General features: G+C 49.2%; 1 protein-coding gene across 5 annotated transcripts in view; it reads left to right on the top strand.

Moving 5' to 3' along the window:
- Positions 1 to 16,507, top strand: part of PAX2 (paired box 2) — a 95,363-nt gene that overhangs the window by 49,182 nt on the left and 29,674 nt on the right. For all 5 annotated transcript variants that reach the window (XM_008579121.1, XM_008579120.1, XM_008579118.1 and 2 more), the window contains 2 exons: positions 12,302 to 12,477; positions 14,688 to 14,814. In XM_008579121.1, the coding sequence (XP_008577343.1) occupies positions 12,302 to 12,477; positions 14,688 to 14,814 (303 nt within the window). The remainder of the gene's footprint in view (positions 1 to 12,301; positions 12,478 to 14,687; positions 14,815 to 16,507) is intronic.

Here is a 16,507-nt window from a genome sequence, read left to right as displayed (position 1 = left end):
GATTGGAGAGGCTGTCTCCAGGGACACCTCCCATGTGGAAGGAGGCCAGTGGCTGGGCTGAGAGTGGTGACAAGGCAGAGTTTCAGATTCCTAAAGGTCATCTGGTCTTATCTGCCACTCACCATAGAACGAACTCTCCCTTCCAGCAGTTCTGCCTGACAGGCCACAGCCCTGGCCTGGACACAGGGCACAGATGGACAGTTGCCACCGTTTGCAGTACTGTCTTTATTCTGGGTCAGTGTGGTGTTGAGGGAAGAACACAGGACTTGGAGTCCAACTGTCTGGATGCAGGCCCGGTTTCTACATCTTGCTTGCTCTGGGACCTTTTGCTAATTACTTAATCTCTCTGAATCTCAGTTTCCTCATCTTTAAAACAGAGGTAATGACGTTTACCACATAAAGCGGTGGTGGTGGTAAAGACCTCCGTTTGGCACCCTCCCCTCTCTCCTTCCCTCCCTTCTTTCCATTCATTCCTCTTTATTTACTGAGCACTTGGCAAACACTGGGCTGAGTCCCAGGTGGATTTCAGTTTCTCAGATGATGTGGTCCGGGCCCTCGAGGGAGTTCCCTCGCCAGCCTGGTTACCCATCTCTAAATTTATTCTTGAAGGTTAAACTCCCTCTTAAACAAACACTGAACTCTAGAGACAGTCTAGTCAACACCAAGTACAGTAGAACCATTGCCACTCTACATCCATCTAGAGACTCTACATCCATAATATAGCCTAAGATTACATTCGATTTTTTTAGCAGCCAGTCAGACTCAAGCTCGTATTGAGTTCGTGGTCAACTAAAACCTCGAGATCTTTTTCACATCAATTGCTATCAAGCCAGGTCTACCCCATTCTGCACTTGTGTAATTGATTTTTTTTTTAACCTAAACATAGGGCATTCCATTTATCCCTGTTGAATTTCATCTTGTTGGTTTGGGTTCTTCATTCCACCTGATTAAGGTCATAAGGATGTATTCTATATCATCATCCAATTAGGTTTTTTGAAAAGAGTCATTTTCTTTAAAATGATGGAAAGCCATGTGACCCACCAGTGGAGACTTCCCTCCTGGTTGCAATAAATGAGTGCTTTAGGTTCTATTGGGCCCAACAGCCATCGACCATTTCACTTTTCTTCATCTTGTTCATAAAGCTAGGAAGGAGATTCTTTGTCAAATGTTAACACTCACTACATCCACAGAATTTCCTTAATCAATCAATTAAAAAAATCCAATTTAAGTTGATGAGAAAATTGAGTGCCTGCTATGTATAAAGCATGGCAGGTCTTTATACATGATTTACAAAGGTAAATAGGGTATAGTCCTTAACCTCATAAGGTTTTAATGTAGTAGGGAGCTAGATGTGCACATCATTATACAAGTGGAATGTGATAAGTGCTATGATCAAGGCATGAAGTGCTACGATGAATGTATTAGTCCATTTCTGTTCCTTATAACAAAATACTTGGAACTGGGTGACTTATAAAGAAAAACAAAATGTATTGCTTATAGTTTCTGAGGCTGAGAAGTCTCATCTCATCTGGTGTTGGCAACAGTGACCCAGGGGTCTCACATTGCAAGATGGTGGAAGCAGAGAAAGCAGAGAGAAAGACAGACTCTCCTCTCTTCTTTTAAAGCCCTCAGAACCACGCCCCTGACCACCATTTTTAATCCATTCAGTATGGCATGGTCCTACAATCCAATCTCCTTTTCAAGGCTCCACCTTTCAATTACCATAATAGGATTTCCCACCTTCTTAATGGTCACAGTGGGGAGCAAGTTTCTAATACATAAATACGTAATACAATCATGCAGTTAACTCAACTGCAGTGGCTAGGGGCTACCTGCCCTGGGATACAATTCAAGCTTCAATGAGTTTGGGGGGGGGACATAATTCAATCCACTACAATGAATGTTTAAAAAAAAAAAAAAAAAAGGAGCAGTTGCTTCCAATCAGGGCAATTGGGAAAGTCTTGGTGGGAATGGTATTTGATCTAGGCATTGATGTCACGTTAATGTGCCACAATTTATTCCTGGCGAGTGTGCTCAGGCTTTGGGGTATCACAATTTTCTTTTGTAGTGCCCATGAATTAACTGGATAATAATTTCTTCTAAAAGATATCCAGAGCCTGATATTGAATTTATCAGAGTGTTGTTTGCATAACTTACCTTTCCCCCTTTTCTGTAAGGCAGGATGGCACTGGGCTTGTCACTGCCCCTCCCTTTCTTTGTGACTTCTCAAGGATTATCAACAGCAGTTTTAGGATCCTATCTACTTTTCCCCCCAGAGTCCTGATGTACAGATTATCTGGGCCTGAGAAAATTAATTCAGCTGCAGTGGCCAGGGTCTACCTGCCTGGCCCTCCCTGACCAGGGCACCAGTGCCCTCCTGCTGGTCCCATTTTGAAGATTCTTTTCTTGGTGGAGAAGGCAAAGGCAAGCAGGGCGGGGGGTTGAGAAGTTCTGCCTTCTCTCTCTTCCCTCTCAATATTATATTTTCTTCCCAAGGACTGAGCTTAAACCCGCCTTCCTTTTTGTTCTTTCTCCAAACACAGCTACCAAGGCCCTTTTTTGTTGTCTCAGCTTGTTCTGAGCTTTTGTCTTCCTGACAGGCCAGTGCTGCTCTCATATCCATTCTTGGTTATGGTCCCCTCCTTCCATCTGTTGTGTGTCCTTTATAAAAGGGGGAAAAAAATAACTTTTGTCTGATCATAAGTGCCAAGCATGCTCATTTACACTATTTGGAAGAGATGGTAAATTTTTAAAAAATCACCCATAATCTTATCATCAAGAGATGACCACTGTTGGTATTTTTTTCTAGTCTTTTTTTCTGTGCATATATAATTATACATATATGTCATTTTTTTCAAAGTTAGAATGATACAGTGCATACGGCTTTGTGTCTTGCTATTTTTACTTAACATTATATAGTACCATTTTCACATATCATTAAATATTCTTTGAAAACATGATTTTTTAATGGCTGCATAATCTTCCGCTATTCGGTATACATGTCCTTTTAAAATCTAGGCTCATCATATTTTAAAGCTTATCCGTGTGCAACAACAGTGATTTTGCTTAAATGTCCTTCTCTTTCCACCCCTACCCCACTCGCACTCCCTTTACTTTGTCAGGTTGATTATTTGAGCTTATAGAGGCAGAATTTCATTTTTAGAGCATCCTGTCCCTATGGAATTATATTCCCTTTTAGAAATTCTTGCCGTGGGATTGCATGCCCATTCCCTCCCACAGCATGGAGTAGTTCTCTCTTCTTAAGTCAGATTCTGCCCAGTGCCCCCTTCCTTTGCCACTGTCAACTGTAGACATGGTTGCTTTCTCCCCAGGTCCCAAACACTTCCCTTTTATCAGCTTTTCTTTTTTGGTCAGAATTAAGTGACCGGCAATAGTGGGAAGGTCTCTGGGCTGGAAACCTCAGTTGTCATTCCAGCAATGACTAACTCTGACACGGGAACATTACCTACCTCTCCGTGCCTGTTTGTTTTTTTGTTATTTTAAATCTCTAAGAGACAATCAGATTAAATTATCACCATGATACTTTCCAGCTGTGAAATGTGAATGACACTGAATCCAGACTAGCAATTTCTTTTCCCTTCTAAAAGGTAAAGTGTTGAGCAAGGCAAGTTATGAACTTATAAGGCTTTGCTTTTCGAATTCTATTCAATAAATCAGCCACCATTTGTGATCACTTACTATATGTCCAGTCTTATGCTAGGTTTACAAAGATAAAAACTGTGGGGTTCCTGCCTTCAAAATTCAGAGCTAGTGGAGAAAACAAACATTAAAAATAACTATGAAACATATAGATTCTAGATTTGGCTCTGCCACTTATTGGCTGTTGTAAGTAGTTTTGGGCAAGTTACCTAACCTCTGTAGCCCTCAGTTTCCCGAGGTTATGAGCTCAGCTGCACACTGTCTGGGTGTGGTTCTGGCTCCTCCACACTCCTTAGCTGCATAACCTTGAGAAATTTCCTTTGCCTCTGTACTTCCATTTCTCATCTACATAATGGGGATAATAATAGAAGTTCTTGTGAAAATTAAATGAATTAACATATGTAAAATTCTTAGATGTGTGATATTTGGTAAGCACTTAATAAATGTTAGTTGCTGTTAGTGTAAGAATTAAATTAGTGTATGTATGTTAAGCATAGTGTCCAGTACCATCATAGAAACTGGGTCCATTTTAGTTGTTGTTGTTGTTGTTGTTATTATTATTATTATTATTATTATTATTATTATTGTTTCTACAATAGAGGTTTGGAAAAATGGCTATTGGAAAATAGAGAAAGGAGAAATTAATGTTGCTGGGGAAGAAGCTAACAACCCTCTTGTAAATATCTGAGGAAACTAAATCCAGAAAAGCTCATGGAACTTGTCCAAGGCCATATAGCAAGTGAGCAACAAAACTAGGATTTCAGCCCAGGTGTTACTCCTTGTTCGGCATTATGCTGGGGTCCCTAATGCAGTTAGCGTCCCTAGAGGCAAGTGGGCACAGCACGACTGAGGTCAGGCAGGCCAGGCAGCCACCGCCAGCCTCTCACCCTCTCGTGAACTCACTCTGTGTTTAGAAGTTGAGTTTGGTCAAGGGCAGCAGGTGCTTTGCCTGGCGTAGAAGGCAGAACCTGGTCTTGCCCAGAACCAAAACTTTGGGCTGGTTTTCCAAGGGCTTCTTTGTACCTGTCCCTGGAGCTTGGCTTGGGGTTCGTGGTCAGGCCATACTCACAGATCATTCAGTTTAAAGCATAGGAGGCAATGGGGTATGTCATCCCATCTCCTTGGACAAGCACTGTCGCCACAGCACGTCCCCAGCTGGCCCTCTGGAGCCCCTTCCCGCCTCTCTCCTCTTTTCCTGTTTCTCCCTCACTTCATGCTTCCTCTCACTCTCTCTTGCTCACTTCTTTCCTCCCTCCCTTTTCCTATCTCCCTCCCTTCTCTCCTTGTTCCCAACACCCCTCCCCTTTTGTTTCTCCTCCACTCTGCCTTCTGCATCCCACCCCCTTGCATCAATCCTCACTCTTCTCCCAGTCTGTAAGGCACCTGACCTCTGGAGAGCAGCCCCATTACTCAGCGCCCAAACCTGGCTCCCCATTCCTGGTCAGATGGGAGGGCCGGGTGGCAGCCCAGGTCTCTGCAACAGTCCTGCCTCCTGCAGCGCCGCCGACATGGGGGTGGGGCTGGGGCCGCACAGGCGGGCTGCCCTGAATGACAAGCGGGGATATTGATCGCATTCTGAACTCAGCCCAGCCGATAGAAGGTAATTAATGACTCCATTTGCCTCACTACTGAGAAGAACAATTGAGTTTGAAACTGCAACAACTGGCAGCTGGGGAGACTGGCGGCAGCCTGGGGGCGAGCCCTTTAGAGGGGGAAGGTAGTGTGTGGAGGAGCTAAGGCCGAGAGGGAGAGAGGCGACCTGTCAGGACCCTCAGAGCCCTCACCCCCAGCCGCAGCTGACCTCTGACCCCTCCTGCTCCCCAAGCCCCTGAGACCTGAGGCCCTACACCCACAGTTCCCACTTCCTCCATGCTTTTTCCTTCTCATACCACTTTTTTAAGGTCATTTTCTGCCTGCACATAAGGACTTTTCCCAAGATTGCTTCTTGCCAGCTGTGGGATCTTGCACATATTTTGAAATCTCCCTGAGCTTGTTTCCTCATTGTAAAATTGAACTAACGGTGTTTCTTTGGCAAGTGTTCTGTGAGGACTAGAGAGAATGTCCGAAGTCTCCCTAGCCTACCTAGAACACAGTAAGTTCTGTACAGGCAGCCGCTGTGCTCCATTGGTCTCGTCCACGCTGCTTACGGAGCCCCTGTATAGAACTTACTGTGTTACAGATGGTGTAGTAAGTGCTCCGTAAATGACAGTTATGGTGATGAGGATGATCGCTGACACAGAAGGCAAATTTGGTACAGTGGACAGGACTTTGGAGTCAGACATTCCTGAGTTCAGATCACTACTCATAGCTGTGTGATGTTGTGCAAGTAATTTTTGCGTCTCTGAGACTATTTCCTCATCTGAAAAATGAGAATAATAATAACAAGCACCTCATAAAGTTGAACAGATTTAATGAGTGCAGGTGAAAGCACTAATATTGTTACTTTCCCCGTAGGCAGGTAGATATTTGTATGTGGGCTTTGAAAACTGAAGTTAGTATAGATCATTGCCATACTTTTTTTTTTTTTCCTTTTTGTCTTTTTTCGTGTCCGGCAACGGATCGCAACCCTCAGTGTCGCGCCCGTACCGGACCGGGACCGGCAACGGGATCGCAACCCTCGGTGTCGCGCCCGCACCTCGCTCAGCCAGTGAGCGGGAACCGGTCTGTATGTGGGATCCGAACCCTCGACGGGAGCGCTGCCGCACTCTCAAGCGGCGCACTGTAGCTGTGCGCCACCGGGCCGGCCCAAGATCATTGCCATACTTTAAAAAAATTCTTCTCAAATACCTCATTCCTCCTTCCTGGGATTTGGTGGGTAGCCCCTGTTCATCTCATCCTGATTTTGTAGACTTTGATGAGCCTTGGTGCTTTCTGATGAAGGAAATATGACATTATTTCATTCCATAACCCCCCACCACCTAACTTTTGGCCAGTGCATGACCCTCACTTACCTCTTCCCACCTTGGCAATCAAGGTAAAATGTAAACACACAAGGAAGAAAGAATGCTTCTGTCCCTTGTCCCTAGCCCTATCCCCAAGACATGGCATTCAGTGACTACACCTCTCCCCAAGCTGCTGAGACCTCGCTGGACAACCCATTCCTGACTGGCCAGTGCAAGGTTTCTGCCTGGGGGGAACTGCTCCAGGGCTCCCAGGAAGAGATGGGGAGTAACAGGGAGGGCTAATGAATGAGGAGATCAGATCTTTTTGTGGAGGAGAAAAAGACATTTTTAATATAGATTCTAGAAGTAGTACATGCTTCTTGCACAAAGCGTGGACAACATGGAAAAACTAGACAAGAAGAACATAAAAATTGCTCATAATCAGGAAGTAACCACTGTCACCATGTCAGTGGCTCTCCTTCCAGTCAGGATGATCTTTGGTTTTGTAGCTCTCCTTGTTTGTATGGAGACTGGGGCCCCACTGCTGGAAGCCCCAGACCCTGGACCTTGGCTGGACAGGCAGCCACTGTGTTCATCAGACCAGTCCACGGCCGTTTATGGAGCCCCTTCCCTGTGCCAGGCTCCCTTGTGGATATGCCCTTGAGCCTGCCACTTACCCTCGCTAAATCTGCACCGCATTTAATCTGAGCCTGTTTCCTCACCAGTAAAAAGGAGATTATAATCCCTACCTACCTTAGAGAATGGTTGGGAAACCCAGATAACTTAAGTCTATGAAGACTTTTTTGTTAAATGCTAAGCAAATATGAAGTGGTGGAAAGAGAAGACAATACAAGCTTTGTTCCTCTTGAAAGAATATTATACGTCAAAGTTTTAACTCAGCAGTTTGTTTAATTTAATTGATTTATTTACATCCTGTCCGTGTTCCAGAAAGGACATGTGGTAGCACACTGTCCCTGAGCGTGCTCATGCCGTAGTGGACAGAGCATCTGGAATGGGCTCTGGTCCTGAGAGTTCTACTAGTGGTGTGACCTGGGACAGGTCACCTGCCCACCTCACCACCGACCCCGGATAGTTTTCTTTACAGTAACGTGAGGAATTTGGACCAGACTTCTGGGCACAGTCAGCACATGTGCCACAGACTGTAGCCTCAGTATAGGAGAGTGGAAGGCAGAGAGTTACAGACATTGTGAGGGAGGCCATGCCCTGGGTGGGGCCAAGTGCCCTCAGCTGGGCCCCCTGGGTGTGGCCCCAGGCAGCAGAGTGGAATGGTTTAGAAGGCAGGCTCTGGAGTCAGACAGACCTGGATTCAAGTCCTGGCTGTCATTTACTAACTGCATGGCCTTTGGCAAGCTACTTAACCTCTCTTTGCCTCAGTTTCCTTATCTTTAAAATGGGTATCATAATGCTTACCGTGAGTATCATATGGGTATCATAATGGGTATCATAATGCTTCACAGGTCTGTTGAAAGGATTAAACGAACTCTGAGAAGTACAGCAATGGCATGTAATAAGCTCTTAATACCTGTAAGCTGCTACTGAATGGTAGCTGGGCAGGGAACAGAAGGAGAACAGGGCTGAATCCTTCATATATGGAGACTGTTTGACTAGCACATGGTCCCTTCCTCGCTCTGTGGGGTCTTACTAAACTTACAGCAACCAATCTAAAAACATGACCTGGGAGTGGGAAAGAAGATTGGAAATCAGAATTGTTCCAGAAAGCCCAGGACATATGGCCACCATACTCCAGCCTCATGGTGCAGGGAGTCCAAATGTATAGGCCTTCTCTGGGCCCTGTTCTGAAGCAGCTTCTTCCACCTGCTTCAGATGGCAGCTCTGCAGTGCCAAGGTTAAGTTCTGCCCTTACCTGGGAACATAGTTTTCTCTGTTTGCTGGGTAGCTGCTGAGAGTGGGAAGGGCCTCCCGAGGCCCAGAGTTGATGCTGATAGAGGCTAACAAGCAGACCCCTCTGAGTGAGGAAAGGGCACAAGTTTGCCAGGGACCTGCTGCAGGGCCTTCCCTATCCTCTGAGGGCCAGTCATGTGTGCGACTTGCCTGACAAGTGGCTGGGTGTCCTGGGGTGCCAGGCCAGTCAGGTGGTCTGTCCTGAGATATTCTGCCAAGGGTCTGGCCTTGAATGTCACCCAGCAGAGCCTCATTCATTTGTTCAATCATTTACTGTGCCTACTATGTGCCATGCCTAGCTCTGGAGCTACAGAAATGCATCAGTCACGGTCCCTGCCCACAAGGAGCTCATAGTCTGAGTCCTTGGCACAAGGGGGCTGTGAATAGGGAATCTTCTTTGGGATGGATAGTATGTAATTACTCACACACTTTCCTTCCCTGCTCACTCTGAAACCTAAATCAAGATCCGCTTCTGCTTTCACCGCTGTTATAGCTCAGCTCTGCCAGAGAGCCCTTCAACATCAGGGCTAGCAGTGGTCTCTTCCCTCTCCATTGCCTCTGAGACTCTGCCCATGGGAAGTCCTACCCTGAGCTCTCTCTCCATTGTCCTAGGAGGCCCATTCACATGGTCAGCACTGACAACTGCTTTCTTTTCTCTTCCTTTTCTATTCCCTTCTTCCTTGTTTTCTTTACTGCTCCCCCTCCTCTACTCTCTTCTACTTTTTCTCCTCCTCTTCCCTTCAGTCCCTCCCCATCCAGGCCCTGGGCTGCCCTCCAGAGCTGAACACCCCAGCTTCAGCCTCTGCAAAAGCAGAGCCAGCTGTTCTGCCCTCCCTCCCTGCCCATGCTCTCTTCTCGCCTCCATTCCTCCCTTCCTTCTGTAGCTGAGGGAAGGACACCCCTCCTCTGGAGAGAGCGTGTAAGAGCCTATGGAATTGTGGTGGTTTTGGGGGGCTGCCTCCCTGTCCCTGTCCCTGCCCCTGTGCCTCGCCTCCCTGTTTCCCCATAACTTTCTTTGTGCTTCTTCTCCATTCGTCATGACTGCTGCCTTCCTTCTCCTTTGGGGTTTCCTGGAGCCTCCTCCAGCCTCTCTCGGGGTTCTCTGTGTGCTTTCCTCACACTACTTTGTTTTCCTGCTCCTCTAGCTCTTTCCTCCTCCCCTCCCCTTCTTCCTGGGTCCCCCCTCCCGCTGCCACCTCTGCCAGTAGCAGGCTTCCTTTTGCCTTTTCCTCCCCGCCATCCCCCTTTCTCTCCATTGCTGCCTCTGTAACCTGTCTTACCACCGGTGCCTGAGTATAAGAAAAAAATAAATAAATAAAAAGGTCAGGGAGTGGAGGGAGCAGCAATAACCCCTAAAACAGTACTATCAGTGGAACATGATTGATCAATTGAATTCCATAGCGGCTGAAAAATGTGGGATTAAGTAGTGTATTATACGCACAATGAGTTGAGGCATGATGTTCATTTCAAGTTCATTTCGCCGGCCTCTGCCACCAGATCAGGCAATCAATAGGGGCAGCAGATATCATATATCACCTCTCTGCGGGCTGGGGAGAGAGCACCATAATCTCTCGCAAATTTAGAGTGACAGATTTGTCAAGATCTGAAGGGCCCCTGAATAAATGAAGGCAAAGAGACTCCTCCAGCCAGTGACCTAAGGACAAAGCTTCAGATCAGCCCCTACACACACACACACACACACACACACGCACGCACGCACGCATGTACAAACAGAGGCATGGGGTGAGCCAAGCCACACACAGGCATATATACAAATCTACACAGAGGCATAATGTGAGTCCAGCCACACATACACATGCCCACACCCATCCACATCATATGTGAACACATGCTCACAGACAAATACACATTTTACTCCCCAGACCCACCGGTGACACTGCAATAACCATACACAAAGTCACTCGATGCCTCAACCCTGAGAGCAGGGCTTCCCCAAAAGGTAGGAGAACTCCAGGAAGAGAATTAGACACAGCGGAACATGCAAATAGCTACAGAGAGTGAAAATAGAGTGAGGGCACACCCTGGAAAAAGAAGCAGACACAGGAGAAATGGGGGACACGGGCTCACACTCCCCATGCAATCATGCACAAACACACGCATCCTTTCAGAAAGCTTCTTCCTCTGTCATTTAAACACACAGAGAGCATTATTTATCTGGATGTTTATATATGTACAAATGCATATACACAGAGATACACACACAAAAGGGAAAAATAAATATGTCACACTCCAACTCACATGCAGGGATGCCTACAACCTCTAAGACTGAAAATCATTCCAGGGCCTTACACTTACACAGAAAAAGAAACAACCACCAAGTTTTGTGTCCATAGGAACATAGGAATACCATTGAGGCTGCCTCTGTCTGCCTGCCTCAGACTTGACCCTGGTCTTGATTTCTCTCTCTCTCTCTCTCTCTCATACACACACACACACACACACACACCTCACACACACACACTTTCTTTGCTTTCCCACCCCCTCCAGAATAGAGTGTGGAAGGAAGATGGGATGTCCCTTTAGGAAAACAGACCCCCCATGCTCCATCTGGGAGGCCAGTGAGGGAAGACGGCTGCAGGTTGAGGTTAATCAATATGTGATATTTTCTATGGTCTCCTGAATGATACTGTACGGCGTTACTGTATATAATGCAATATTGATTATATCATATCATATAATCACCTATAAACTGATATATATAACAGTCCCAGAGGAACACCCTGGGGCCTACAGCATGGGCTGGCCCCAGGCCCAAGGCTCCCAAGCTGGTCTCGGACTAAGAGAAACCAAGGAGCAGCCAAGCTGAGGCTAGAGGGGACCCAGCTTTGGGCCAGGGGAGTTGCAGTGTGGGGTTCAGGGAGAGGCAGCAGGGTGGGCACTTTTCCCACTATACACTCTGGAAACTCCAGTGGCAGGGACAGAGGAGACAGGGGTCACAGAGTGGGGAGAATGCCTGGGCAGAGCATGACAAGAGACAGCACAGACCGGCAGCCCCAAGGGAGCAAGCACTAATGTGGCGCCACCATGGCCCTGCCCTCATGGAGCAAGTCTCAGCTCCCTGTGGAGACCTGCAAGAGGAGCCAGGTGTCCAAGGAGCTGGCTCCTGACGCAGGCCTGAGCCACAGTCCAGAGATGGCCAGCCATCTCAGAGAAGCTGAGATGGCTGGCCAGGGCACAACAGCAGCCACCAGGGCCCCTCTGTCATCTTTGCCCAAGGAGAGCCCTAGTGCTCCTGTGAAACCTGCTTTCCTTCTGCTCCCATCTCAGTGCTGGCCTGACCTGAGCAGAGTGCCTGGGCTTGGCTCTCAGAGCCCTTCCTCCCTCAGTGGTAAAGTTAATTACTTGACCCAGTCTTCATGTTACACTCAGCCTCGAAGATTTGATGATTTTCAACCCTTGGAATCAGTGGAACTGAAATTCATCTCGGAACCGAGTTCAATTCTCCACAGGCTCAGTAATGCCAGTCTGAGACACCCAGCTCCTCCCCCAGGCTGACCCAGGCTGATGGACAGAAGGGAGTCCAGGAGAGCCATGCCCTGGGGAGATGGCCCCTGTGAGCTCCTCTGGCTCCACTTCTGCCCAGTCTTTCCTGATGTCCACACTGTGATCACTTCCCTTCTTCAGCCAGATCTCTGAAGCAGGGCCAACCTCCTGGGCCAGTGCCTGTGTCCTAGGAGCTGAGAGTAAGGGGTTCTAGCAGAGGTGCAAAGCCCTGGGGGCCAGAGCCAGGTACCACCCACCCCCTTTGCTCACTGCACTGTTCCTGTGCCTCTGCTGGCCTGGTGCTAATGCCTCGAGTATCATGTATTCTCCAGATGTGTCCGAGGGCTCAGTCCCCAATGGAGACTCCCAGAGTGGCGTGGACAGTTTGCGGAAGCACTTGCGAGCTGATACCTTCACTCAGCAGCAGCTGGAAGCTTTGGATCGGGTTTTTGAGCGTCCTTCTTACCCTGACGTCTTTCAGGCATCAGAGCACATCAAATCAGAACAGGTGAGGAAGTTTTCCACTTGCAGAAAGTGGAAAGGACTGGAGAGAACGTGGCCTCTTGAGAACTTGCAAACAAATGCCACATGCATACCCAGCACTGCATGTGTTACATGTGGGTGCATCGGGTGTGTGCTGTGTGAGCATGCTCACATGAGGGCATTGTGGTATAGTTAAGAAACATCATTATAGTATATAGCAATTAGAAATGATGAGTTCTGGGTTCAGGAGGATGGTCTGGGATAAATCTTATCCTCTTTTGAAGTGTCAGTTTCCCCATCTACAGAATGAAGGGCTTGGATGTGTGGTCTGTCAAGTCCCTTTCAGCTTTGCCATTCTGTGGTTCTGGCATGGGGTACTCAGGAATGTCCTCTTGCTGTGTCCCTTGCCCAGGTACTACAGGAAGTCTTGAAGTCTGTGGATCTCTTGTGCAGCTTCAGGAGGAGAGCCCATGTGTTCCTGCCTCCTGCTCCCAAATCTAGCCACCCAGTGTGACCCCAGACAGGCTGATGGTCTACTCCAACACCCAACATTTCCTGCAGACACAGAACAGACCAGAACACACATCACATCAGAAAACACACACTACAGAAACACATCTCCAACTCCTCACGTTTACCAGTGTGCATGTGCTACACACGACCACCATCTGCCTGCTCCTCCCACCCCTCTTAGCCCACAGTGTGCACAGCACAGCCCCATCAGCCCCATAGAGCCAGTAGGGGTGCACCACCCCCCATCACCAGCTCTGCACACCTGCAGCACATCAGTATAGCCCCCAGCACACACACTCAAACACAGGAGCACACTCCCATCCCTGCCAGGTCAGGCCCACAGCTGCAGCACAACACAGCATGCTGTGCTTGCACACGCACAGACACATATTCACACACACGTACACCAGCGCAGCCCCACAGGCTCCACTCAGCACAGTTCCACTCTAAGATTCCAACAACTCCCAGCCACTCATCCCGCCCGTCCTTTTATCCCATAAGCTGTTTGTCTTCATAAAACAAAAATCAAAAGTCTTTTTAAGGTGCCCTGAGCCATAAACCAACAAAGGAGGAGCCGGCCGAGGCGGGCGGCTCAGTGCACCCTCCCCGAGTCCCCGGCTGTATTACAATGAATAACCTTTATTTACTTTCATTAGACTATTAAACACCAGCACAGTCATTTTTCCCCCTGAAACTCGGAGCAGGGCCCATAAAGCAAATCCGAAGCCTAATTGAGTTCATTTTAATTTCTCTCCGATCACAGCGAATTACTCTGGTGATAAATCAGGGGGCAGCTTCACCCCCAGTAGAAGGCCTAATTTGCAGCTAATTACAAAACTGATTTCTACAGGAAGATCAATACGAGAAGGAATTGGAAATGACGAGGCAATCCCGTCCAGCCAGGGAGGGGAGGGGGCTCTCTGGGGGGGCCAGGAAGCGGAAAGGAAAAAAACGGACCCGAAAGAGCAGAAAATCAGTTTTAATTTAACGTAATATTAATCAGAGCAACTTTTCCTGCTTTGTGCAGACTCCTGGTCTGCCCAGCTCTGGGGTCTGGTTTGGCGGTGGCTGCAATAAAAACGCAATTACCCGAGTGTTTCGGGCAGGACGCTCTTTCAGAGTCAATGACTGGCCCCCTCCCATCCTTCTGTTAGCCATGTGGACTCTCCCCCTCCCCAATTTCATACCCCAGTGCACAGGCAGAGAGCGAGGGGCCCATGGGGCTGTCTTTGTTTGTTTTTAAAAAAGGGGCACCCGCACCCGATCAGCCAGCCCAGCAGTGCCAGGCTAGAGGCCCCACTCAGCCCTTCCCCCAGCTATTGCCTCTGCTGTCATGTCATGGTTCACCCCTCCTCCCCAAGGCTCCCCACCCCAGGGGGGCCTTAACACCCCAGGCTGCTCAGCGAGGGGATCCCCACTGCTACACTCTGTCCTTGGGACTTCTTAGGCAGAAGACACTACAGAAATGTAAAGGGTGCTGGGATAACCACCCAAAATGTCTAGGCCACACCTCCAGCTCCACCAAGTCAGGTCTACCCCACCCACACAAAACTCTTCATCATATGCCAAGCCCACCCCTCCTGCAGTCCCCTCCCTCTGCCCGGCCATCTCCTTCCACCCCATCTGGGAGGGCTCCCCGTTCCTCCTCCCCATCTGCACACCAAGCCCTTTCTCTGTGTGTGCACATCAATAGAGAGCTGTCACTTTTCTCTCTCCTCCCAGGGGAACGAGTACTCCCTCCCAGCCCTGACCCCTGGGCTTGATGAAGTCAAGTCAAGTCTATCTGCATCCACCAACCCCGAGCTGGGCAGCAACGTGTCAGGCACACAGACATACCCTGTTGTGACCGGTAAGGGGGCGTCCGGGAGGGGGGGCACCGCTTTCAGTGGGGGCACCTCTGCCCATTCCATCTGGGGCCCAGTGTGACAAGCAGGCCCCCTACCATGATATCTGCCGATAAAGTGAGCCTCCAAACACCAGGCTGCTTCCTGAACAGATGAGTGCAGATGTGAGGAGAAAAAACTCTGGTCAGGGGGTCTGTGGGCTTCAGCCCAGAAAGGCGGAGGCTGGGAGGGGCTGCTGCTGGCTCCTCCTGCCCACACTCTTGCCTCTGCCTTTGCCTTTGCCTCTTTTTTTCTTTTGCCTCCCGCAAGGTGCCCAGAATTATGAGTCTTGTGTTATGACGCGTGCACTAGAATGCAGAAGGCAAATAGGCCAGGCTGGCGAGCATCCACAGGTGCCCAGGGTCCAGCCTCCATACTCCTGTGTCCTCCAGGATCCTGGAGGACCTGCTTTCCTCTCCCTCCAGGTAGCATGTGTGGCCGTGGTTTGGGGCTTTAGGGCATGGCACCCGACTCTGTGGAGTCATAGATGAGCACAATGATTCCAGTCTTTCTCCTACTTCCCCAGAGAAGCCACTGAGACCAAGGCTTGATTTCAAGGCCAGGGAGGGTCAGGACTGACTCACAGTCCAGTGCAAGGGGAGAAGTCACCATGCTTAGGAGCCCCCTTGGGTTAGGGGCAGCTCAGGCAGCTTGAGTAGAAGGCTGAGGTGCGGTCCAGGGAAGGCCAGTGGATGAAGCTCTAGGCCGCAGAGTTGCAGGCTACAGAGGGCGCCTGGCACTGCAGAAGGGTTTCCAGGCCAGGAGATGCCCAAGTGGGAGAGACACACATTGGGGTGTTATTAAAATTCACCTAATTATTCTGGAGACACTAAAGCCAATGTGCCGTTTGTTCCTTGGGAGCCAGGATGATTGAGTAGGGTCTCTGTGGGGATTGGGAGACACTGAGGCGTTACCTGCCGAGTGAGGCAAGCGGAGGAGGCCTGGGGACCTGGCAGCGGGGCTGCAGGCAGCCAGTGTCACAGCCAGTGGCAAAGACAGGGAGCAGGCATGGCCCCGCTGTAGGATAGAGCCCTGGTTCTGACTTGAAGCTGATCTGAGCAGGCTCCACTTGACCCTGAGATGGGCTGCAAGTGGCCACCTAACCTCTGCCTGGGGGGCTTGGGAGAGCCCTGTTGTTAACTTTCCCAGGTTCTCCTTAAGGTGGTATTCTGGTACAACTGTTTCCAGCCTAGGTGGCATTGAGCTCTTCAGCTGGGGAGTCAGAGATCGCATTCTGGAAGTGTTGGAGATCTAGACTGGGCTTTTCAGAATGACGACCTTAGCTGGGGTCTCTGAGTAAGGACACAGCCTATGATCGAATGGCCTTGGGCACGAGCCCTTCTTGCCCAACTTGGAAGCTCTCTGATCTGCTGAATATTCTGGCTCAAGGCAGAGAGATGGTCTAGGCCAGGCCACCTTTCTCCTGATCTGCTGAGAGGGATTGTGGTCATTTGAGGCCCACCCCAGGCAGCTGGCAGATGAGAACCCAGGAGACTTCCCAGCTCGCTTTCCTGTGCTCAAAGCCACAGTCCAGAAGGCAGGGGCTTCCTGGGGTGGAGATATGGGTCTTCCGGGTAGGGATCCTGCAGCAGGAGATACTGGGGCTGGTGCAGAAAAGTGCCTCTACCTTGAGCAGCCCCCATCCACCTCCCCCCCCCC

The sequence above is a fragment of the Galeopterus variegatus genome, unplaced genomic scaffold (assembly GCF_000696425.1).
Source record: "Galeopterus variegatus unplaced genomic scaffold, G_variegatus-3.0.2 Scaffold1817, whole genome shotgun sequence".
Taxonomy (NCBI): Eukaryota; Metazoa; Chordata; class Mammalia; order Dermoptera; family Cynocephalidae; genus Galeopterus; species Galeopterus variegatus.
This window is presented reverse-complemented; position numbering and strand designations above follow the sequence as displayed.